General features: G+C 43.3%; 1 protein-coding gene across 3 annotated transcripts in view; it reads left to right on the plus strand.

Annotated features, from left to right (window-relative positions):
• The window catches only part of LOC139254796 (apoptosis-stimulating of p53 protein 2-like), a 136,382-nt gene that overhangs the window by 43,990 nt on the left and 65,599 nt on the right, over positions 1–26,793 (plus strand). For all 3 annotated transcript variants that reach the window (XM_070873820.1, XM_070873819.1, XM_070873821.1), the window contains 2 exons: positions 13,102–13,203; positions 18,113–18,284. In XM_070873820.1, the coding sequence (XP_070729921.1) occupies positions 13,102–13,203; positions 18,113–18,284 (274 nt within the window). The remainder of the gene's footprint in view (positions 1–13,101; positions 13,204–18,112; positions 18,285–26,793) is intronic.

The raw sequence follows: 26,793 nt of genomic DNA on the forward strand, positions 1-26,793 counted from the left end.
GCTTGGCCCACAAGGATTGCTCCCCAAGCTTGTGGCCGCCTTGTTGCAGCTACCGGGATTCCCGGCTGCCTGCAGTTAAACCTGCAAAGCAGGTTAAAGCAGAGGCTTCAGGCCTCATCATATTTAAATTGCCAAAGTGTCTCCTGGCAGCGGGCTGGCTACCCGCTCCAAGTCCCAGCTGAGTAAAAGATGAAAGTGGGCAGGGTGGAGGTGGATTGGGGTCGGGTTTCTACTTTTAGAACTTTATGTAACTGTACCCCTAGATCCCTTTTCTCCTCTACCAATGTTCCCTTTAAGCTGCGTGGCCATGCAGTGCTCTGGAGTTCCTGAGCAGCCGGTTCACTGGCTTTTAAATGGGGAAGAACTGCGCATGCACAGTATTTTGAATGGCCCGCGCAGTTCCTTTAAAGGGGCCCCACACCCCAAAAAAAATTAAAGGGCTCATTGTCCTTATCCCATTTAGACTCTTTATTTTCCAACAAGCATATGGCCTCCTTACTCTTCCCACCAAAATGCCCCGTCTCACACTTGTCTATATTGATATTCACTTGCCAATTGCATGCCCATTCTGCAAGTAACAACATAAGAAATAGGAGCAGGAGTAGGCCTTTCAGCCCCTCAAGCCTGCTCCACCATTCAATAAAATCATGGCTGATCTTCTACCTCAATATATTCCTGCACTATCCCCATATCCATGAATTCCCTTCATATCCAAAAATCTATTGTTCTCTGTCTTGAATATACTCAAAGACTGAGCATCCACAGCACTCTGGGATAGAGAATTCCAAAAATTCACCACCCTCTGAGTGAAGAGATTTCTCCTCATCTCAGTCCTAAATGGCCAATCTCTGGTTCTAGTCTCCCCAACCAGGGGAAACATCCTCCTTGCATCTACCCGGTCAAGCCCTGTAAGAATTTTGTATGTTTCAATAAGATCCCCTCTCATTCTTCTCCACTCTACCGAATATAGGCTGAGTCTACTCAATCTCTCCTGATAGAACATTCCCCCATGCCAGGAACCAGTCTGGTGAACCTTCATTGCACTCCCTCTATGGCAGGTATATCCTTCCTTGGGTAAGGAGACCAAAACTGTACACAATACTCCAGGTGCGGTCTCACCAGGGCCCTATATAATTGCAGTAAGACATCTTTACTCAAATCCTCTTGTAATAAAGGCCAACATACAATTTGCTTCCTTAATTGCTTGCTGTGCCTGCATCTTAACTTTCAGTGATTTGTGTACAAGGACATCCAGGTCCCTCTGAACACCAACATTTCCCAATCTCTCACGTTTAAAAAAAATACTCTGCTTTTCTATTTTTCCCTACCAAAGTGGATAACTTCACATTTCTCCATATTATATTCCATTTGCCATGTTCTTGCCCACTCATTTAACCTGTCTATATCCCCTTGAAGCCTCTTTGCATCATCCTCACAACTTGCATTCCCACCTAGTATCATCAGCAAACTTGGATATATTACATTTAAATTTATTAAGGTTGTCTTGTATTTTGTAGCAGTCTTCCTTGGTATTAACTATACCCCCAATATGATTTCCTCCACAAATTTTGAAAATGTACTTCTGATTTTTGAGTCGAAATTGTTTATGAAAATGGTGAGCATTAGTGGTCCCAGCACCATTCCTTGTAGAACACCCCTTTGCATGTTTTGCCAGTCCTGAGTAACTAACCCCTACTCTCTGTTTTCTGTTTTGTAGCCAGCTTGCTATTCATTCTGCTATTTGTTCCTTGACTTCACATGGTCTGATCTTAGTCCTGAGTATAACTTATCGAAAGCCTTTTGAAAATCCAAATATATGATATCTACTACATTACCCTTGTCCACTCTTTCTGTTACTTCAAAGAATTCAGTAATCTAGGTCAAGCATGATGATTCTTTATTTTTGTTTATAGCTGATTTGCTATGTCGTCTTTGAGTAAAGTTTCCATTGCCATTCCTACCACTGACATTAAGCTAACTGGTCTATAGTTCCCTGGACTTGTTTTATCTCCCTTTTTAAATACAGGAATTACATTAGCTGTCTGCCAGTGCTCTGGCGATATTAATATATATACATACATACATATGTACATAAAATGTTCTTCTGCTATCTCTTTCCTTACTTATTTTAATATGTGTGAATGCAATCCATCCACACCAGGGGTTTTATCCTCTCTAATTTTGATTAGTTAATCAAACTATATTCTATCTTAATACAGATACAGCTTGGAAAATCTGGAAGCCTCTGGACAGAGGCCGTTCCGGATTCTGTGTATTTCCGGACTTCGGAACGTCTTTCCGACATCCCGAGTCCGGAAACACCTCGGCCAAGGTAGGGAGGGGAGGGGAGGTCGGGCGGCCAAGGGAGGGGGGGGGGGTGGGAGGTGGGAGGTGACCTGAGGCAGGGGGAGGTTGGGCAGGCGGGAGGTCGGGCAGCCAATGTAGGGGTTGGTTGATTAGGCGAGGGTGGGGGTCGGATGGGTCGGGCGGCCAAGGTGGTGGTGGGAGGTCAGATGGCCGAGGTTGGGCAGAGGGGGTGGGAGGGTGGGTGACCTAAGGCGGGGGGAGGTTGGGCAGGCAGGAGGTCGGGCGGCCAATGTGGGGGTTGATTGGTTGGGTGGCCAAGGCAGTGGGGAGGTCGGGTGGTCGAGGCGAGGCGGGGTGGGGTGGGGTGGGGTGGGGGGGGGAGTCTGGGTTTCGGAACATTACGAATTTAGGAACTCCGGATTTTGGACGCTCAAAATGTAGCTTTATATTATATCTTTTTAAAATGCTTCTTCGCATTTCAAAAATCCACCTTGTTAATCTCCCTGGAAATACTGCCACAAAGTAACACTTCAGAATTTCTGCTATTTCGCTGTCATTTGTCAGCCAAAACCCCCTTTAAGAGCAACCCACCTATGCACTGCCCTATACTTCTTCTATCCTTCACTCTCCCCATGTCTTTTGTTCTCTCGTCCCTTTTCACCCCCTCTCATCAATTTTCTTCCCTCTCTCCATGTTCCTTTTCTCCCCTCTTCCCTCTTCACTTTTCTCACCTTTCTCTTTCTCCTCCCCTCTGACCCGCTTCATCTTTCCCCACCCTCTCAAGTCAATGAATTAAGCTGATATCTGTGTTCCTACCAGCTCCTGAAACATATCAATTTGTGCTGGATTCTTTTTGACTGGCATATAAGTACAGACAAAATTATGAAGACCCTCATTGTCAGAAACGGCATTTGCCTTGCAGGGAAAAGGTTTGGTTTGGGGCCCCTCCAGTTTATTAGACATTGATAAGAACATAAGAAATAGAGCAGGAATAGGCCGTACTGCCCCTCGAGCCTGCTCTGCCATTTAATGCGATCATGGCTGATTCGATCATGGACTCGGGTCCACTTCCCTGCCCGTTCCCCATAACCCCTTATTCCCTTATCAGTTAAGAAACTGTCTATCTCTGTTTTAAATTTATTCAATGTCCCAGCTTCCACAGCTCTGAGGCAGTGAATTCCACAGGTTACAACCCCCTGAGAAGAAATTCCTCCTCATTTCAGTTTTAAATGGGCAGCCTCTTGTTCTAGTCTCCCCTATCAGTGGAAACATCCTCACTGTATCCACCTTGTCAAGCCCCCTCATAATCTTATACCTTTCGATAAGATCACCTCTCATTCTTCTGAATTCCAAAGAGTGGAGGCCCAACCTACTCAACCTTTCGTCATCTCTGGAATCAACCTAGTGAACTTTCTCTGAACTGCCTCCAAAGCAAGTATATCCTTTCGCAGATATGGAAACCAAAAACAGAATGCAGTATTCTCGGTATGGCATCACCAATAACCTGCATAACTGTAGCAAGACTTCCCTGCTTTTATACTCCATCTCTTTGCAATAAAGGCCAAGATTCCATTGGCCTTCCTGATCACTTGCTGTACCTGCATACTAACCTTTTGTGTTTCATGCACAAGTACCCCCAGGTCCCGCTGTACTGCAGCACTTGGCAATTTTTCTCCATTTAAATAATAACTTGCTCTTTTCTGACAAAGTGTATAACCTAATACTTTCCAACATTATACTCCACCTGCCAAATTTTTGCCCACTCATTTAGCCTTTTTCAGATTTTTTGTGTCCTCCTCACACATTGCTTTTCCTCCCATCTTTGTATCATCAGCAAACTTGGCTACGTTACACTCGGTCCTTTCAAGTCACTAATATAGTTTGTAAATAGTTGGGGTCCCAGCACTGATCGCTGCCTCACCCCACTAGTTGCTGGTTCCAACCCGAGAATAGACCACTTATCCCGACTCTCTGTTTTCTGTTAGTTAGCCAATCCTCTATCCATGCTAATATATTACCCCCAACTCTGTGAACTTTTATCTTGTGCAGTAATCTTTTATGTGGCACTTTATCCAAATACACCACATCCAGAGGTTCCCCTTTATCCACCCTGTTCGTTACATCCTCAAAGAACTCCAGCAAATTTGTTAAACATGACTTCCCCTTCATAAATCCATGCTGACTCTGCCTGACAATTATGTTTTTCCAAATGTCCAGCTACTGCTTCTTTAATAATGGACTCCATCGTCTTCCCATCCACAGATGTCAGGCTAATTGGTCTATAGTTTCCTGCTTTTTGTCTGCCTCCTTTTTTAAATAGGGGCATTGCATTTGCAGTTTTCCAATTTGCTGGGACCTCCCCAGAATCCAGGGAATTTTGGTAAATTACAACCAATGCATCCAATATCCCTGCCGCTACTTCTCTTAAGACTCTAGGATGTAAGCCATCAGGTCCAGGGGATTCATCTGCCTTTAGTCCCATTATCATACTGAGTACCACTTCCTTAGTGATTGTAATTGTGTTAAGTTCCTCCCCCTCCCAAAGCCCTTTGACTATCCACTGTTGGGATATTGTTTGTGTCCTCTACCGTAAAGACTGATATAAAATATTTGTTCAGAGTTTCTGCCATCTCCATGTTCCCCCTTTATTAGTTTCCCAGTCTCGAACTCTAAGGGACCAACATTTACTTTAGCCACTCTTTTCCTTTTTATATACCTATAGAAACTCTATTGCGTAGGTGGCGTTTCACTGGATCTGCTCAATTGCACAAATTGCACAGTTCTAACGTCAACCTGCTTATTGCTCTTGCCCACTTGCCTATACTGTTTTTTTTTCTCATATCTGCCTAGGTCATTGCTTGGGATCTTGCCAAAGAAATCTTGAATGAGCAAAATAATGCATGTCATGCAGAAATATGAATTGTGCTTGTGCATACACGTTTTCCTTGCTCGCGTTCTCCCATCCACTCTTGAAGGCACTGACTCTTGTTGATGCTGTTGCGTCTCCCTGGTACCTCCACAAGGGCCCATTCTCCCTGAATATCTTGACATTGCATATCAGTTGGCTACTTTATTGTGCATGTCGTCACACCCAAGCTGAAACCATTATCAGTTGATATGTCTCATGAATGCTGTCCTATATAAGTGGCTGGATAGCAGAAACAATTGATTCTCCTTTACTTTCCCTAGTCTGTGCAATTGTAGTATAGAAACATAGAAAATAGGTGCAGGAGTAGGCCATTTGGCCCTTCGAGCCTGCACCACCATTCAATATGATCATGGCTGATCATGCAACTTCAGTACCCCAATCTTGCTTTCTCTCCATACCCCTTGAGCCGTAAGGGCCACATCTAACTCCCTTTTGAATATATCGAATGAACTGGCCTCAACAACTTTCTGTGGTAGAGAATTCCACAGGTTCACAATTCACTGAGTGAAGAAGTTTCTTCTCCATCTCTGTCCTAAATGGCTTACCCCTTATCCTTAGATTGTGACCTCTGGTTCTGGACGCACCATCGGGGACATTCTTCCTGCATCTAACCTGTCCAATCCCGTCAGAATTTTATATGTTTCTATGAGATCCCTTCTTCTTCTAAATTCCAGTGAATATAAGCCTAGTCGATCCAGTCTTTCTTCATGTGTCAGTCCTGCCATCCCGGGAATCAGTCTGGTGAACCTTTGCTGCACTCCCTCAATAGCAAGAATGTCCTTCCTCAGATTAGGAGACCAAAACTGCACACAATACTCAAGGTGTGGTCTCACCAAGGCCCTGTACAACTGCAGTAAGGCCTCCCTGCTCCTATACTCAAATCCCCTCGCTATGAAGGCCAGCATGCCATTTGCCGCCTTTACTGCCTGGTATACCTGCATACCTACCTTCAATGACTGATGTACCATAACACCCAGGTCTCGTTGCACCTCCCCTTTTACTAATCTGTCACCATTCAGATAATCTGTCTTCCTGTTTTTGCAACCAAAGTGAATAACCTCACACTTATCCACATTATACTGCATCTGCCATGCATTTGCCCATTCACCAAACCTGTCCAAGTCACCCTGCAGCCTCCTAACATCCACCTCGCAGCTCGCACTGCCACCCAGCTTAGTGTTGTCTGCAAACTTGGAGATATTACATTCAATTCCTTCGTCTAAATCATTAATGTATATTGTAAATAGCTGGGGTCCCAGCACTGAGCCCTGCGGCTCTCCACTAGTCACTGCCTGCCATTCTGAAAAAGACCCGTTTATTCCCACTCTTTGCTTCCTGTCTGCCAACCAGTTCTCTATCCATGTCAATACATTACCCCCAATACCATCTGCCTTAATTTTGCACACTAATCTCTTGTGTGGGACCTTGTCAAAAGCCTTTTGAAAGTCCAAATACACCACATCCACTGGCTCTCCCTCATCCACTCTACTAGTTACATCCTCAAAAAATTCTAGAAGATTTGTCAAGCATGATTTCCCTTTCATAAATCCATGCCAACTTGGACCGATCCTTTCACTGCTTTCTAAATGCGCTGCTATTACATCTTTAATAATTGATTCCAACATTTTCCCCACTACCGATGTTGGGCTAACCGGTCTATAATTCCCTGTTTTCTCTCTCCCTCCTTTTTTAAAAAAAGTGCTGTTACATTAGCTACCCTCCAATCCATAGAACAGAACCAGAGTCCACAGAATGTTGGAAAATGACTACCAATGCATCCACTATTTCTCGGGCCACTTCCTTAAGTACTCTGGGATGCAGACTACCAGCCCCTGAGGATTTATCGGCCTTCAGTCCCTTTAATTTCCCTAACACCATTTCCTGACTAAGGATTTCCCTCAGTTCCCCCTTCTCGCTAGACCCTCGGTCCCCTAATATTTTCGGGAGGTTATTCGTATCTTCCTTAGTGAAGACCGAACCAAAGTATTTGTTCAATTCGTTTGCCATTTCCTTGTTCCCCATTATGAATTCTGCTGATTCTGACTGCAAGGGACCTACATTAGTCTTCACTAATCTTTTTCTCTTCATATATCTATAGAAGCTTTTGCAGTCAGTTTTTATGTTCTCTGCAAGCTTACTCTCATACTCTATTTTCCCCTCCTAATTAAACCCTTAGTCCTCCTCTGCTGACTTCTAAATTTCTCCCAGTCCTCAGGTTTGCTGTTTTTTCTGGCCAATTTATATGCCTCTTCCTTGGCTTTAACACTCTCCCTAATTTCCTTTGTTAGCACGGTTGAGCCACATTTCCTTTTTTTATTCTTACGCCACACAGGGATCTACAATTGTTGTAGTTCATGCATGTGATATTTAAATGTCTGCCATTGCCTATCCACCGTCAACCCTTTAAGTATCATTCGCCAGTCTATCCTAGCCAATTCACGTCTCATACTGTCGAAGTTTCCTTTCTTTAAGTTGAGGACCCTAGTCTTTGAACTAAATGTATCACTCTCCATTTTAATGAAGAATTCTACCATATTATGGTCACTCTTCCCCAAGGGGCCCCACATGGCCAGATTTCTATTTAATCCTCTCTCGTTACACAAGACCCAGTTTTGGATGGCGTGTTTTCTCATTGGCTCCTCGACATATTGGTCTGGAAAACCATTCCTTATCCACTCCAGAAAATCCTCCTCCATAGTATTGCTACCAGCTTGATTAGCCCAATCAATATGCAGATTAAAGTCACCCATGATAACCGCTGTACCCTTATTGCAGGCATCCCTAATTTCTTGTTTGATGCCATCCTCCACCCTCCCTACTACTGTTTGGTGGTCTGTACAGAACTCCCACTAGCCTTTTCTGCCCTTGGGTGTTTCGCAGCTCTACCCATATAGATTCCACATCATCCACGCTAATGTCCTTCCTTACTTATTGTGTTAATCTCCTCTTTAACCAGTAACGCTACCCCACCTCCTTTTCGTTCCTGTCTGTCCTTCCTGAATATTGAATCCCCCTGGATGTTGAGTTCCCAGCCTTAGAAACATAGAAACATAGAAAATAGGTGCAGGAGTAGGCCATTCGGCCCTTCTAGCCTGCACCGCCATTCAATGAGTTCATGGCTGAACATGCAACTTCAGTACCCCATTCCTGCTTTCTCACCATACCCCTTGATCCCCCTAGTAGTAAGGACTTCATCTAACTCCTTTTTGAATATATTTAGTGAATTGGCCTCAACAACTTTCTGTGGTAGAGAATTCCACAGGTTCACCACTCTCTGGGTGAAGAAATTCCTCCTCATCTCGGTCCTAAATGGCCTTATCCTTAGACTGTGTCCCCTGGTTCTGGACTTCCCCAACATTGGGAACATTCTTCCTGCATCGAACCTGTCTAACCCCGTCAGAATTTTAAACGTTTCTATGAGGTCCCCTCTCATTCTTCTGAACTCCAGTGAATACAAGCCCAGTTGATCCAGTCTTTCTTGATAGGTCAGTCCCGCCATCCCGGGAATCAGTCTGGTGAACCTTCGCTGCACTCCCTCAATAGCAAGAATGTCCTTCCTCAGGTTAGGAGACCAAAACTGTACACAATACTCCAGGTGTGGCCTCACCAAGGCCCTGTACAATTGTAGCAACACCTCCCTGCCCCTGTACTCAAATCCCCTCGCTATGAAGGCCAACATGCCATTTGCTTTCTTAACCGCCTGCTGTACCTGCATGCCAACCTTCAATGACTGATGTACCATGACACCCAGGTCTCTTTACACCTCCCCTTTTCCTAATCTGTCACCATTCAGATAATAGTCTGTCTCTCTGTTTTTACCACCAAAGTGGATAACATCACATTTATCCACATTATACTTCATCTGCCATGCATTTGGTTAGCTTGGAGTCATGTCTCTGTAATCCCAATTACATCATATCCGTTAACAGCTATCTGCGCAGTCAATTCATCCACCTTATTACGAATCCTTGCTCAGCTACCTTAGCACGAACTAGAAATTGAACTCAGAACTTTAAGATGCAGTTAGACATATTTTGATTACACAATGTTTTGTTTTTTAAGTCAACATTGACATCAGTGGCATTAGCATGTCCAACATCAACTTTAAACCAGAGATCAGGCCAATAGTTGGAATGGCATCTTGCAGATCCATAATTCCCTATTTTATCTGACTTTCTGTTGAATGCTATGGAACTCTGATTAATGACCTAGTTCTGCATGAAGGATTGATTTACACTGTCTTAAGATTAAACCTTAAAATCGGCAGAAGAAATGACTTGCTTATCTAATCTTATCTATGTTTAACATCCTTTTTAAATCGCTGGACTTGATAAATGGGCAAGTAAGTTTGGTGGTGTAAGAATGCACTTTCCACTGTCGGGTGTGAGATTAATAAAATCAGAATTAGTCGTGCTATTATTAGATACTGTAGTGTAAAGACGAGACTCAAAAGAAAGAAGCTTTTGTTATAGTGGTATCTTGGTTGCCATGGTGGCAATTTAGGTTACTGAATAACAAATATTCAGTGTTTATATTAGGCAGATACTACTAAGGGCTCGGGGCTAAGGAGTTAACTTCCATGTGAGGTTATTGTTCGTATCTATAGCATGGAGGAGGTTCTGCTTCTATTTTTATGTCTGAATAATTCTTTCAAAGTGTAATCTCTAATTCTTTCTTCATGGCAGATTAACTTTTTACCTTCTCATTCTCCTATCTTATTAATACCCCTTTTCAGTTTCCTTTGGTCAGAATTAACTATACCTCCAATTTGGTATCATCTGCAAATTTCAACACCACTCTATCTAGGCATATATCCAAATCATTGACGTACAGAGTGAACGGAAGTGGCCCCCAGAAGTGAACCAGCCAGAGACACCACAACCCACTTCCAGCTCCTATGAAAGCTATTCTTAACTCCACTCTGTTTTCTCCCTTGAAACCCATTTTTAATCCAGTTTGCTATCCTCCCCATCTTTCACAAACTCTTAATTTTCTCTAATAAATGTGTGGTTCCTTGTCAAAAACTTGCATTTCCCCATATATCATGTCTTAGCTCTTCCAAGAATTCTGTGACGTTTGTTAAGCACAATCATGTCTTTTGAAATCCATGCTGGCTACGTCTTAACTACTTTCTCTTTATCTAGATATCTGGTAATTTCATCTGAGATTCTACCACAAGTTTTCCTCCCACAATATGTTAAACTAATTGCCCTGTAATTAGCTGTATCTCCCCTTTTAAAAACGATATAACTATTCGTACTGCAATTAAAAAAAAAAACACATTTTATATTTTAAAAGCCCTGCCCACTACGTTAAAGTTATTTTAAAGCATAATTTTAAAAAACTTGTAAAAAATCAGAAAAATATTTAAAAGAAATAATACATAAATAACGAATTTAAATTCATGTTAAACATGTAGTGTATTTTTTCTATTTTTTATTAATGTTTTGTGTGTTTGGGGGGGATGGTGGAGGGTGGTTTCTCATTCATAATAATGGGAACTCCAACTTATGGAATTCCCATTATTATGAATGAGAACATACTTTACCTTGATTGGCTGCCCAGAGCCATGTGGCTATAGCTCCAGCCCTGCGCACGTCCAGATGTGCACTCGCTGCGATGCGCAGTCAGTGGAGGCCTCAGGACCGGGATCGCTCGTGGGCGCAGCAGCTTCAGTCGAACGCCCGCGGGAAGGAGAAACCGAGATTTCTGGGCCAATGTTTATTAGCCTAGACAATGAATCAATTGACGACAGAAGAACGAAATGGAACAGAATTACTTAAAGGGAGTATCTGCACAATACTCCCACTCAAAGTTGATGTGGAGGACAGTGGTTTGAAAGCCACAAATTTCTGGATAAAGGAGGAAGGCAGTCAGTTCGGTCTGAAGTAAAAACAAATGCAATCATTACATATAACTGTTAGTACGATCTAAAAACAGATGAGGCATTAACCCAGTCCTTAAAACAGAAAATGAGTGAGTGCATTTATCAAACAGACCAGGACGAGTTGGTACATTTATAAAATTTACCAAAAACAACAATGGAATACAGTGGGTTATGCAGCAAATATGCTAAATATCATGAAAGAAATAGTTGGATTAATATAGCGTCTTTCACGACCACCGGATGATACAGCCAATGAAGTACTTTTAAAGTGTAGTTACTGTTGTAACGTCGGAAACGCAGCAGCCAATTTGCCCAAGTTATCACAAACAGCAATGTGATGATGACCAGATAATCTTTTTTTTTTGTTATGTTGATTGAGGGATAAATATTAGCCAGGACACTGGGCATAACTCCCCTGCTCTTCGAGCAGTCCAACTGAGAGCAGACGGGGTCTCGGTTTAACGTCTGATCCGAAAGACGGCACCTCTGATAGTGCAGCACTCCCTCAGCACTGCACTGGGAGTGTCAGCCTAGATTTTATGTGCGCAAGTGCCTGGAATGGGACTTGAACTCACAACCTTCTGACTCAGAGGTGAGAGTGCTACCCACTGAGCCACAGCTGATACCAGTATAAAGAGTTGTTGATGCATTTGATCATTTCTGAAAAACTCAAAAAAGATCAAAAGGGCTGGATGATGCACTTCAGTTATAAAGATAATGGCCCTGAATTTGCAGTGTGTATGACCGCGTACTCTGAGTAAGCTGTCATACTGCTTTTGAAATGGTCCGGGTGCTAAATTTCGAACTTGCGATCTGTCAAGTTACACTCCATCTTGGAAATCCCAATTGCTGGTGCAAAGTTGGGCTGATTGCCCCCCAGTGGCCCAGCTATTATGTCTGAACATTTTACGGCATAAGGGGATTAGATAGAGACAGTTGCACATTTTATTAGCTCCGGAATGTGATGTAATGAATTGTAAAACTGTCCAGAACACCTCCAATGATTTCATGTACAGATTTTTCAGATTTTTTTGAGCAATTTCTTGTATTTATGTTTGTATCACCTGTTAATACTGTCAGATATTTCTGCTTATAGATGTATTTTATATGTAATTTCACAGCGCGAGAATGATTTATCAGAACTCTAATTCCTAAATTAGATTAAAGAATTAATTCCCAAATACATTTTTTTGGTGGGTCTGTGAATGTGTGTGAGAGAGAGAGGGAGAGAATGTCATTTTGGAGCTATTTATTTTCCTAGTCCTTATAATTATTCTGAAGATGCGTGCAAAGTGAGAGATGTAAAACAGCATATTTTAAATTTGTGAATCGTCCCGGGCCATGAACTCCTCTGTCTGTTGCTATAACCTGCTCTTGAATTACAAGAAATGTAGTCCTGAATACAAGCATGGTTTCTCTCATAGCCCTTGAACTCAATATTAAAATAAAAGCCAAATGGAAAAAGTAATCTAAAAGATATTAGATATTCACGTTATATTTGCAGATAATTCTGTAAAAATATAACGTCGGGTGAAGTGCAGTATATTAAAGTAAGAATAATACCAGTATTGGAGGTGGATACTTTCCCTTCGGTGTACTGTTTTGAGCACCAGGCCCACGAGACTCCAGGTATGCTTCCGCACACACTGTGCCCCTGGGGTCCATGGGCCATTCTGCTGCCCTCAGGTAAGCCGCATCAGAGAGCAAGTTCATGAAGGAGGGTCCCCATCAGGTAAGTTCATATTCTATTCGGATGCCGGAGCAGAATCTGCCCCAGTAGTTGTGGAAAACAGCTTCAAAATAGAAGGAAGTAATGTGGAATGTGCATAAGAATTATTGATGGGAAGATGAGGGATGGCAACTAAGTTTGTAAAGTTAATGTTCAGATGAGAGAGCTTGGATACTGTTACTAAAATCTATGCTGAACAAAGTTGGAGCTATTGATTTAGAATACGATTTTTCTCCTGTTTGATTGTAGGTTAGTGGGCCACGTATGGACATGACACTTGCTGAACTGCAGGAAATGGCAGCTCGGCAACAACAACAGATTGATTCCCAGCAGCAACTGCTGGCAACGAAGGTACACATAATAGCCACTATTTGAAGCCATGTGAAAATAGTTCAAAATTTCTCCTCTTTCTTTCCCTTCCTTTTTCCTCACTTGCATGTTGGGAAATACCTGGTCTCCTCTTCCCATGATGATAAAACTTGAAACTTAATTTTCTTCTCTTGTCTGCACTGGTTGCATTTCCAGTACATTGTCTTTGGTGGTTAGATATACACCCTCTTTGGCTTTATGACTTTTGCCGTATGCGTACTTCACCTCTTTCCAAAGTTCCAAAACTTTGCCATTCTCATCCTTATCTCATTGACCTGCAGGAGTCACTGTATAGTTATCAGAATTCACAACCATGACTAATTTTATATCTTCCCTAACTGAAGAGTATTGAGCCCAATTGTAATAACCCATGCATCAATCAGGAGGTCCCGTGCAGGCTGCTCGCCAGTTGTTCCGCTGGAAATGATACTGAGCATGTACTGCCACGCAGCAAATTTAAAAGGACCGCACACCAAAAATAAAAATTAGAGGGAATATTGCCTGGGACTCTTCTGGTAAATATAGTTTTATTTACTTTCTTACAGAATTGAACCAACAGCAGAGCTGAAAGCACTCATTTCTCTTCGGGGAAGGGGGAAAATAATTGCTTGAATGACTTTTTTATTTTCTATTTTGGATACTTGGTATTGGAAGGAAATAATGTTATAGAACACCTTGGATGGAACTTGCAATTTCAACTGGAAGGGGGGAAGCTTGAGGTATCAGATTTGATACCGCCATTTTTTTGCCCCCTACCAAAGTTGAAAGTTCTGCCCATATCTGCAGAACCCTGCAGTCAGAATCAGGGGAAGTCATAACGGGGAACAAAGAAATGGCGGACCAATTGAACAAGTACTTTATTTCGGTATTCACTAAGGAGGACACAAACAACCTTCCGGATATAAAAGGGGTCAGAGGGTCTAGTAAGGAGGAGGAACTGAGGGAAATCCTTATTAGTCGGGAAATTGTGTTGGGGAAATTGATGGGATTGAAGGCCGATAAATCCCCAGGGCCTGATGGACTGCATCCCAGAGTACTTAAGGAGGTGGCCTTGGAAATAGCGGATGCATTGACAGTCATTTTCCAACATTCCATTGACTCTGGATCAGTTCCTATCGAGTGGAGGGTAGCCAATGTAACCCCACTTTTTAAAAAAGGAGGGAGAGAGAAAACAGGGAATTATAGACCGGTCAGCCTGACATCGGTAGTGGGTGAAATGATGGAATCAATTATTAAGGATGTCATAGCAGCGCATTTGGAAAGAGGTGACATGATAGGTCCAAGTTAGCATGGATTTGTGAAAGGGAAATCATGCTTGATAAATCTTCTGGAATTTTTTGAGGATGTTTCCAGTAGAATGGACAAGGGAGAACCAGTTGATGTGGTATATTTGGACTTTCAGAAGGCTTTCGACAAGGTCCCACACAAGAGGTTAATGTGCAAAGTTAAAGCACATGGGATTGGGGGTAGTGTGTTGACATGGATTGAGAACTCGTTGTCAGACAGGAAGCAAAGAGTAGGAGTAAATGGGGACTTTTCAGAATGGCAGGCAGTGACTAGTGGGGTACCGCAAGGTTCTGTGCTGGGGCCCCAGCTGTTTACACTGTACATTAATGATTTAGACGAGGGGATTAAATGTAGTATCTCCAAATTTGCGGATGACACTAAGTTGGGTGGCAGTGTGAGCTGCGAGGAGGATGCTATGAGGCTGAAAAGAGTGACTTGGATAGGTTAGGTGAGTGGGCAAATGCATGGCAGAAGAAGTATAATGTGGATAAATGTGAGGTTATCCACTTTGGTGGTAAAAACAGAGAGACAGACTATTATCTGAATGGTGACAGATTAGGAAAAGGGGAGGTGCAACGAGACCTGGGTGTCATGGTACATCAGTCATTGAAGGTTGGCATGCAGGTACAGCAGGCGGTTAAGAAAGCAAATGGCATGTTGGCCTTCATAGCGAGGGGATTTGAGTACAAGGGCAGGGAGGTGTTGCTACAATTGTACAGGGCCTTGGTGAGGCCACACCTGGAGTATTGTGTACAGTTTTGGTCTCCTAACCTGAGGAAGGACATTCTTGCTATTGAGGGAGTGCAGCGAAGGTTCACCAGACTGATTCCCGGGATGGCGGGACTGACCTATCAAGAAAGACTGGATCAACTGGGCTTGTATTCACTGGAGTTCAGAAGAATGAGAGGGGACCTCATAGAAACGTTTAAAATTCTGACGGGGTTAGACAGGCTCGATGCAGGAAGAATGTTCCCAATGTTGGGGAAGTCCAGAACCAGGGGACACAGTCTAAGGATAAGGGGGAAGCCATTTAGGACCGAGATGAGGAGGAATTTCTTCACCCAGAGAGTGGTGAACCTGTGGAATTCTCTACCACAGAAAGTTGTTGAGGCCAATTCACTAAATATATTCAAAAAGGAGTTAGACGAAGTCCTTACTACTAGGGGAATCAAGGGGTATGGTGAGAAAGCAGGAATGGGGTACTGAAGTTGCATGTTCAGCCATGAACTCATTGAATGGCGGTGCAGGCTAGAAGGGCCGAATGGCCTACTCCTGCACCTATTTTCTATGTTTCTATGGCCTACTCCTGCACCTATTTTCTATGTTTCTATCTGATACAGTGGATTGCGTTGTCAGAGACCACTTGCATTTCTTTAAGTCATCCTTTCAGCAGAGAGTATAGCTCCGTGGGTAGAAGCCAGGCAGAGTATAGTTCCCTGGATATTTTTGCAATAAAGTTTTTTTTTGAAATACCAGCAAAGTTAATGTACAATCATACAGCACAGAAGGAGGCCATCATGCCTGTGCTGGCTCTTTGAAAGAGGTATTAAATTAGTTCTACTCCACTGCTCTTTCCCCAGAGTCCTGCAAATGTTTCTGCCAATCACCTTAAATTTGTATCTTCTTGTTACCGACCCTCCTGCCAGTGGCAATAATCTCTCCCTATTTACTCCATCAAAACCCTTCATAACTTTCAACACCGCTATTAAATATTCCCTGAACCGTTTGTACTCTCAGGAGGACGATTAAAGATTCTCCAGTATCTCCACATAACTGAATGTTTTGGGTTTGGAATTAAAATTAAGAGTTTGTGGAACAAAAGAATAATTCCATTTTCCCAATATCTTTCTTGAATAATAATAAAAGATTTAAGTTTTTCCTCAGTGAAAAATAACACCTTTATTGAGAATTAGAATGCATTGTCAGGGATGCTGTCCTCTGAGGAGGCATTAAATTAAGATCCCAGCTGCCTAATCAAATGGATGTTTGAAGACCCTTCGGCAGTATTTGAACAAGAGCAGGTAGTTCTAACAGTCTCCTTGCGTAACGGGCTGCTGCATTTGCCTATAGAAGTACAGTCAGTCGCTGCCCATCAAAGTAATTTGTGGTATATGAAGCACTCTCTCACTTTTTTGAGGCATGTGATAGGTACTATATAAGCCATTCTTTATTCAATTTCGCACTGAGGAAAATGCAGATAAAGTGAGGGTGGGAAGTCTAGGAATGGCGAAGGTATAAGAACCCAAAGTCACTTGTGTCATTTGTTGCACATCAGATTTCGGACTGAATAATAGCTAGCTGTGAATCCAGTGTGGTGATTGAGGATTTGGTTCTTGCTTCAGCACCTTCTTCCTTCTTGCAGTCCTATAAAAAAAAATTGTAAAATTTCAGTAATCTGAGAGCTAGGATCTCTAAACTGTAGCTACAGGTGTAATGCTGACATATCTGTGAGTATGTTGAAATTCTTCTATTTTCCTGCTCGAGAGGGCGCTATAATGCAACTATCAGGACCTCTTTTTGCAAAAATTCAACAGTGTGGGACTATAGTACAAGATTGTTCCTTCTTAACATTCAGGTCCTTAGACATTTTTTGACTTAGATCCTGCCAGTGTGCCCTTTTTTTCCATTTCACTCCTACACGCATCAATGGTCTTAAGGAAATTGGGCTTGTTATTAGTTTATGCACTAATTCTACAAGTTACTTGCTCTTGAGGGTGTGTAGTAGCCACATCTCAACCTAGAAATTATTATTGTCAATATTAGCAGATGAACACTTTGTGGGCTAGAATTTCGCCGACTTTGCGACTGGGTTTTCGCCTCGATTTGACCCTCTGCGCGAAATCCCGGTCGGCGGGATCTTGGGGCATCTTTTTGCGGCGGCTCTTCCACGCACATTGAAACAATGTGCAACGCTGCGGATTACGTTACCGTCGTGATTTTGTCTCTCTGCCACGACCAGAATACCGATGGGGTCAAAACTGCGGTGCAGCCCTGCCAGCAGCAGTAAGTATGAAGACCTGCAAAAAAGGATAAGTTTAAATTTTTTATTTTTAAATTATTTTTCACCGATTTAGTAGGTAAGAGTTTTGGGAATGTTGTTTGCAATTTTTTTTGTTTGTTTTTCCCCCCCTCCCAAGGCCCTTCTCGCAACATTACCGGCCTCAAACTAACGTTGTCGAAACTCGCGGTTAAGTAAAGACTGAAATTTAGGCCTAAAAACGGTAGCACAGCGAAAACTGTAATTTTGGCGTAAAACTACCATTTTCACCAACAACCGAAATTCCAGCCCAATATATTTGTATGACATTCTTATGTGCATTACTTTACTGCAGTCGTTAACCCATTTATCGGAAAGAAGAATATCATAAGAATACATTTAGTGTTCATCCATCAATAGCAGCAATAGTAATTTCTGGGTTTTACAGTCTTATCCTTCTTTGTCTTTGATCTGTCCTCTGTCAGATCGGGAGAAGGGGGACATTTGATGCAGTAATTTGAAGTATTGGTGTGTAAAGTGTTCTGTTCTCTAAGTTTGCCACCGCACAGATTTTTTGTTCTTTGCACATCTGATATTTTTACATTGCCTTTCCGAAATAATCTTTAGGAGCAGCGTCTGAGGTACCTGAAACAGCAGGACCATCGGGAGCAACAGGCAGCAGAACAAGAGAAGCTACAAAAGCTTCGTGAGATTGCTGAGAGCCAAGAAGCCAAATTGAAAAATGTACGGACACTTAAAGGACAGGTGGAACAAAACCGACTTAGCAATGGGAAGCTGGGTAAGTCATAACTGTTAAAGGTACCATTACCATTATTGGGGCAGTAATTTTTTTTGTAAACTTGTTCTCTTGTGGCCTTCAGTCATTCATTGTGGTCTGCAATGTAAGGTCCATGGAATAGAGATGAATGTAGTCTGGTGGCTTGAGTTTCTGAATCGGATCTGAGTTTTCTTTTCTCCCCCTCCCCCACCCTTGCCCCCATCTTTTTAAAATAAAAGCTGGCTTTAACTTAATTCAATTTTCACTTTCAAATGATTACTTGTCCTTAGAATCTCTTTCTCGGAGTCCCCTGGACTTGACTCGCAAAACTCCTTCAAAATAATATTTTGAGATGTGATGTTCAGTGTCTCTTTAAACTGTTGTTACTAAATTACCTACTGTGAGTATTTAAGACGGTTTGAGTTTTTTTAGAAGCAGGTATTCAGTTAATTATTCTTCAGTCACTTTATTTATACTGTACTTACAGTTATAGTTTCAGATTCTGGGAGATGGGTATTGGTGAACCAGTTCCTGGCATTTATACTGCTGCATCTGTTTCCCTTAGATCCCTTAGCTATGTAAGCACCAGGAGCCAGCTCCTGGAATCCAAACTGAAAAATCCACAAGATAAAAGCGGTTTATAATTTGTTGAAACAAAAGCAGAAAATGCTGGAAACACAACAGGTCAGTCAACTCATTCAAATGAATGATTTGTACCTGGTATGTTAACTTGTCTGTTCTCTTCACAGACGCTGGCTGAGCTGTGTTTCTCCAGCATTTTCTGTTTTTGTTTGATTTCTAGCACTTGCAGGCTTTTGCTTTTTCCTTGCAATTAATTAAACTCCATTGTTTTTTGAAAGTGTAAATTCTATGAGGTGAGATATATTTCCACAGGTATCCCATCAAAAAACTTAAATAATTTTATTGTGATTTAAAAAAAATGTTTGCTCCAACAGCTACTGCAAGTGTGTCCCTCACCATGATGCAGCCAACAATTATTCATGAGTGGAAATACTCAGCCGGTCAGGCAGCATCTGTGGAGAGGGAAACTGAGTTAACATTTCAAGTTGATGACCCTGCGTCAGAACTGGAAATAGTTAGCGATGTAACAGGTTTTTAAGCAAGTGTAGGGGCAGGGAAAGAGGGCAGGGGAGGGAAGAACAAAAGGGACGGTCAGTGATAGGGTGGAAGGCAGAAGACCCTGCTAAGAAAGCACTTCAGCCAGCGCCTCACAACCAACCTGACAACTTGCAGTGAACCGGAAACGCAGAGTGTCCACAGTGCCTGATCTGCCCTCAAGGCATCCATAATTAGCATCTGTGAAGAGAAGCTGGGTCACTCCACCAGGAAACTGACAATACAAAGATGGGAGGAAAAGCAATGTGTGAGGAGGGCACAAAAAATCTGCAAAAGGACACTGACAGGCTAAGTGAGTGGGCAAAAATTTGGCAGATGGAGTATAATGTTGGAAAGTGTGAGACCATGCACTTTGGCAGAAAGAATCAAAGAGCAAGTTAGTATTAAAATGGAGAAAGATTGCAAAGTGCCGCAGTACAGCTGGACCTGGGGGTACTTGTGCATGAAACATAAAAGGATACAGCAGGTGATCAGGAAGGTCAATGGTATCTTGGCCTTTATTGCAAAGGGGAGGGTGTATAAAAGCAGGGAAGTCTTGCTACAGATATATAAAGTAATGGTGAGGCCACACCTGGCATACTGCGTGCAGTTTTGGTTTCCATATTTATGAAAGGATATACTTGCTTTGGAGGCAGTGCAGAGAAGGTTCACTAGGTTGATTCCGGGGTTGAGGAAGTTGACTTATGAGGAAAGGTTGAGTAGGTTGGTCCTCTACTCATTGGAATTCAGAAGAATGAGAGGTGATCTTATCGAAACGTATAAGATTATGAGGGGGCTTGATGAGGTGGATGCAGCGAGGATGTTTGCACTAGTGGGGGAAACTAGAACTAGAGGGCATGATCTTGGAATAAAGGGCCGCCCATTTAAAACAAAGATGAGGAGAAATTTCTTCTGAGGGTTGTAAATCTGTGGTATTCACTGCCTCAGAGAGCTGTGGAAGCTGGGACATTGTATAAATTTAAGACATAAATAGACAGTTTCTTAAACGATAAGGGGATAAGTGGTTATGGGAAGCGGGCGGGAAGTGGAGCGGAGTCCATGATCAGATCAGCCATGATCTTATTAAATGGCGGAGCAGGCTCGAGGAGCCGTATGGCATACTCCTGCTCCTATTTCTTACGTTCTTATGAAACATCAAGACTAGTTTGACGAGAACGACCAGGAGATCCAGGAGCTAATAAGCCGCAAGCGCAAGGCATTCTTGAACTGGAAACAGCAACACAACTCGAGAGCAAGAAAGCAGCTCTACAGGCCAAGTTCCAACATAAAACTCACGACCTAAAGAACAGATGGTGGGTGGACAAAGTGCAGGAGATCCAGCAACTAGCCGACAACCATAACGTGCATGGATTCTTTAGCACAGTCAAGACCACCTATGGCCCACGCACCCAAGGTCCTACCCCATTGAGGGTCAAGAACGGAGAGGCAGTCAGTGCCCGCTGGAAAGAGCACTTTGAAGATCTCCTTAACCGAGACTCGGGTGTCTTCAACGCGAATGTCCTCAACTCCATTCTGCAGTATGCTACCCGCCACCCCCTCAGCACAACACCAGTGCAGCATGAGGTTGAAAAGACCATCCAACAACTGAAGAACAAAATCCCCACCAAAGCACTAAAGCATGGCAGAGAAGCACTGTTGGCGCGAATCCATGAACACATTTCTCTTATTTGGAAGGAGGAGAGCATGCCAGGAGATCGCAGAAATGCTGTAATCGTGACCATCTTCAAGAAAGATGACCAGTCCGATTGCGGTAATTACAGAGGAGTTTCCCTGTTGTCTGCCACAGGGGAACGTCATCGCAAAAATCCTCCTCTATCGCCTTCATCCAGTGGCTAAAGAGCTTCTCCCAGAGTCGCAATGTGGATTCCGCCCATTAAGGGGCATGATCTTCTTCAAGAAAAATGCAAAATGCAGGAAGCAGCACCAGCCTCTCTACATGACCTTCTTTGACCTCACAAAGGCCTTCGTCACTGTCAACCGGGAGGGATTATGGAGTGTCCTCCTCAAATTCGGCTGCTCTCAAAGGTTCGTCACTATCCTTCGCCTGTTTCACGATGAGATGCAAGCCGTGATCCTGACCAACAGTTCCACCACAGACCCAATACACGTGCGGACCGGGGTCAAGCAAGGCTGTGTCATCACATCAACGCTCTTCTCGATCTTCCTTGCTGCAATACTCCATCTCGCCTTCAATAAGCTCCCCGCTGGAGTGGAGCTAATCTACAGAACAAACGGGAAACTGTTCAACCTCTGTCACTTCCAGTCCAGATCCAAGGTCGTCCCATCCTCTGTCATTGAATTACAGTATGCAGACGATGTTTGCGTTTGTACACCCTCGGAGGTTGAACTCCAAACCATCGTCAGCACCTTCACCGAAGTGTACGAGAGTATGGGCCTTACACTAATCGTCCATAAGACACAGGTTCTCTACCAACCTGCTCCCGCCACACAGAACTGCTCCCCGATTATCAAGATCCGTGACTAGGCCTTCGACAACATGAGCATTTTCCATACCTCGGGAACCGACAGTCAACAAGGGTAGATGTTGCTGACAAAGTCTAGTTACCGCCTTCAGTGTGCCAGTGCAACCTTCGGTCGCTTGAGGAAGAGGGTGTTTGAAGACCAGGGTCTCAAACCCAGCACCAAGCTCATGGTCTACAGAGCAGTACTGATAGCCCACGTCTCTGAAGCATATAAGAGAGCGGGTATGTACAGCAGGCACCTCAAAGCACTGGAGAAGTACCACCAACGCTGCCTCCACAAGATCCTACAAATCCATTGGCAGGATAGGCGCATCAATGTCATTGCTCTCGCTCAGGCCAACATCGAAGCATTGACCACGCTCGATCAGCTCCGATAGACGGGCCACATCATCCGCATGCCCGATACTCGACTCCCAAAACAAGTCCTCTACTCCGGGCTCCAACACGGCAAGCGCGTCCCAGGTGGGCAGAGGAAATACTGCAAGGACACGCTCAAAGCCTCCTTGAAAAAGTGCAACATCCCCACCGGCACCCGGGAATCCCTAGCCCAAGACTGCACAAAATGGAGGCGAAGCATCCGGGAAGGCGCTGAACACTTCGGGTCTCTTTGCCGGGAGCAAGCGGAAGCCAAGCGCAAACAGCAGAAGGAGCGCACGACAACCCAAGCACCCCACCCACTTGTCCCTCCAACCACTCTCTGCCCCACCTGTGACAGAGACTGTAGGTCCCACATTGGTCCCATGTCAGTTACCTGAGAACTCGTATTAGTGTGGAGCAAGTCATTCTTGACTCCGAGGGACTGCCTAAAAAGAGAGAAGGAGGGAAGGAAGGCAGAAGAGATTGAGACAAAAGGGATGATGGTGCAAGGCAAAAGGAGATGGTAATGGGACAAGTTAAGAAACAAAAGATGAGTCTAGATAGGGTGTCAATGGAGATGGCAGAATCATCTACAGCTGCCATAGGCAGCTTTCAGATTCCAGAGTATTTTTCTTTTGAATTATTCATGAGTAACAGCCTTACTTTATATAGAGATGTTTATAATCTGACCAGACTGGCCATGATATATTCTTCATTCATAAGTTGGAATCCAACAATCTGATTTTCTGGCCAGTAAGTCAGAAGGTGACATGACTACAATGATTCAAGTCTCACATTCCAGGTTGATATATGGAGCAGTGGGTGTTAACAGAATTTTACTGGCAGCTGTATGTATTTTAATTAATTCTTGCTCATCCATTCCATAATAGAGCCTCTATATTTTACCCTCCTAGGTGTATTAGAATTTGCATCATGCTAATTTGCATTAGGAATAAATTCTTTGATTTGGTCAACTAATTTGGAGCATGGAAGTCTTTTTTAATAATTTATTCATGGAATGGGATTGAGAAGGGCAATTAGGGATTGAGATTTTGTAATTTGGTGTTCGTTTGCTACCCAATCAAATCACTGGATTGAAATTCCCAGTCGAGCCCAACGGTCTTCAAATAGGGTTTAACAACAGTCATGTTGTTTGATTAGTCTAATCTTATTCCACCAAAAGTCTGAAATGTCATGAGCTTACTTGTACATGTCTGTTAGATCTCTTAATTTCCAATGAAATACGAACTCCGATTGTAGTTTTAATGTCACTTTATTTTGGCAGCAGTAACAAGCTCTTGGCTTTAAGCCAGGTCTTTGTCCTTCTGAGACCACATGGTCAAAATGGCTGTATTTATACCTGGTGCAATTTACAGAAAAGAACTCGCCGCCTTTGACCTTATTGGCTCATTTGATAGTCTTTTAACCTTTAATTGGCTCGCTACCCAAAGTCCTAAAATGTCAAGTTGATTGATGACTTAATACAACATGCTGAACTGCACGTAGCAGCTTTGACTTGGGGTCTGTGAATTTTCACAGCCTGTCTAAATGCAGCCTGTTTGAATTCTCTATCAATCCCCCCTTTGATTCTTTCACAAACTGAATCATAAAACATCAGGTCTCACTGGTTAAACATTCTACAAAATAATTTCATACATGTTAATAGAGTTTCCTTCTAAAATTTGTTGATGTGTTTCGCCACATGTCAGGATGAGTAGCTTCCACACAAATTTACACCAACCCGAGTTCCATCGTGGCCACAATGGAAGTCTGGTTTTAGTAGGTTAATTAACCTTATTCCAATTTAATCCAAATCAATATCTTAATTCAACCAGTAAACAACCTTCCCTTAAGCATAACATACCCCTGTGCCACGTACAGATGGTCTGCTGGGACCTGCAAGGTGTCTCACCTGCGGGACAGCAGCGACAGCCGCCTGGTTGCAACAACATTTAATCAACATAAACAAACAATATAAAAGTAAAATAATTACAACAAATAGAATGAAACCTTCCACCAATGAAGTTCCTATTGAACCTAGCCATTCAGTGGCTCCACTCCACAAAGTGAATGATGGGGGTTGCTTAAGTTTTTCTACCTCCTTTTGGATATGCTCCGCTAAGTGGGTAATTTCTTCGGAACTATCTGGGATATATGTGCAACACTCAGTTCCGAGTAGGGCGCAAGTACCTCCCTTTTCAGCCAGGATATAATCAAGGGCCAGTCTATTCTGTAGGGCTACTCTGCGGATTGCTACCATTTCTGCATTGATTTTAACTAGGGTCTCTGAAGTATCATTGGCTACCCGTTCCACAACGGATGCCATGTTAATGGATTCCCTTGCCAGTCTGGCGGTCCCATACCTGGGGATCAGAATGGCAAAGAACCTCTCTGTTTCTGTGATAGCTCTCTTAGGACGGTGTAAATGTTCCGACAGTGACTTTATATGATACATATAAGGCACAATGTAGGCTAAATAGCAGGATCCTGTCCAATTCTGGGGCAGCCAAGGGTAGGCCTTGTGGCCACACACCCAATAGGTGCCATTATAGGCAATGAATGTTAGCTGTTTCTTTGTCAGCAACACTCCGGGGCCTGTCCAGGCTTTTCCATCTGTTTTATTCAGCATCCCCGTTACGTTAAAAATTCCCACATCGGCCCAGTTTGGACGGTTCCGTGGCTTGATTATATTATAATTGCGGGAGCAGTTACTATACCCCATATGTTGGCCTCCTTTGATGTTTCTAATCAGACAGACCGATTCCCCGGTCTTCCTATTCCCGTTGTATTAGTGATAACAAAAAATAGGGGCCGTTTGGAATTATTGTAGCACGGTTGGTATCCCGCTTCAAAGGTAGTCAGATTGTAACCTGCTGACTTCCATTTACGTGCCCAGTTTTCCGTATCCTGAAACGCATTGCCTGTTTTGTTTTGATTAATTATCCACTCAGCCATTTCCGAGATATTCAAGGGAACTGGCCTCAAGAGAATCCCTCCGTTTGAGTAAATACGAATATGCGCACACACCCAACAACGAGAAATGTTACCTTGTTTGGCATAAATGTATGACATATATTAAAAGGTATTTACATGTAATTCCCTTGGTACTCTGCTATTTCCCTTTGGTGCAGAGGGTCGGCTGGTAAGAAGTAGGCCTATGCCTAGAATACCTACAGTCAGTAATACAGTAAATTTATACATTTTGGCAAAAAGTAATTGTCCCTATTAGATTTCAGCTTCAGTTACGGGTGCTCGTTTAACGTGTGAAGCGTGGATCCAGGCTTTCTTTCCTTGGACTTTGTAACAGCTGCCTGGGTGGTCAATAACACTTGATAAGGTCCCTCCCACTTGGCATCCAAAGGTTCTTTATGCAACTTTTTCACATACACCCAGACTCCCGGGATGATGTCATGTCCTCCTTCGGGTGGATTACCCCAAGCTGCCGATACCTGTCGGGAAACAGAATTAATAGCATTGGTTAGGTTCTGACAGTATGATAACAAAGTGTCACTCATGAAGTGAACATCAGCTTTCCTTAAATCAATAGTTCCTGGCAGCGACATGGGTCTTCCTGTTATAATTTCAAATGGGCTTAGACCTGTAGTTCTGTTCGGGGTTGCCCTAATTACAATATAGCACTATTGGTAGTGCCTGGGGCCATGGTGTTCCTTCTTGGTGATATTTGGCAAGCCGTTGTTTCAGAGTTCGATTCATTCGCTCTACTTGTCCTGATGATTGTGAATGATAAGGACAGTGTAACTCCCACGTAATGTTCAGTAACCTACAGACTTCTTGGCAGACAGCACCTGTGAAGTGTGTTCCCTGATCTGAGTCAATGCTACTCGAGACTCCCCATCGGGGAATGTAATCCTTACACAAGACCTTTGCAGTGTGATTGGCTGTGGCTCTTTTAGTTGGGACAGCTTCTACCCATCTAGAGAATCTGTCGACCATGACAAGAACGTTGGTGTATCCTTGGCATGAAGGAAGAGATATATAATCAACCTGCAGATGCTGGAATGGTCCGACAGGGGCAGGGGGCCTCAGTTGGGGCATTACCGTGATGGGTCCAGAATTATTTTTCTGGCAGACCACACAGCGGTCTGCTACCAGCTGGGCATGTTTTTTAAATCCCCGACCCCACCAGCTTTTCTGGCACTGTGCCGTCATCTGTTGTGAGGCCAAGTGTCCCCACGAGTGGATCTGTTGGGCTAAAAAAGGCACAAGCGCTTGTGGCACGACTGGCTTGTCGGTAACCTTTTTGTCTCCAGACACCATCTTCGCATAGCTTAATTCCTGCCTCAATCCATGTCCATTTTTCCTCTCTGGAGCACTCGCCTTGCATTGTTTGAAGGTCTCGTGTCAGAGTCCTGAGTGCTTTCAATCTGCACATCTGTGTTGGCTCTTCTGGAGGAACGCCCTGTGAGGCGGCATCTTTAGCTGCCTGGTCGGCTAGGGCATTTCCCTGTGCTTCTGTGGTATTTTCCTTGGTATGGGCCTTACACTTCAGGATGGACACTTCCTGAGGTAATTGTATGGCCTCTAGTAAGTCT

The sequence above is a fragment of the Pristiophorus japonicus genome, unplaced genomic scaffold (assembly GCF_044704955.1).
Source record: "Pristiophorus japonicus isolate sPriJap1 unplaced genomic scaffold, sPriJap1.hap1 HAP1_SCAFFOLD_578, whole genome shotgun sequence".
Lineage (NCBI taxonomy): Eukaryota > Metazoa > Chordata > Chondrichthyes > Pristiophoridae > Pristiophorus > Pristiophorus japonicus.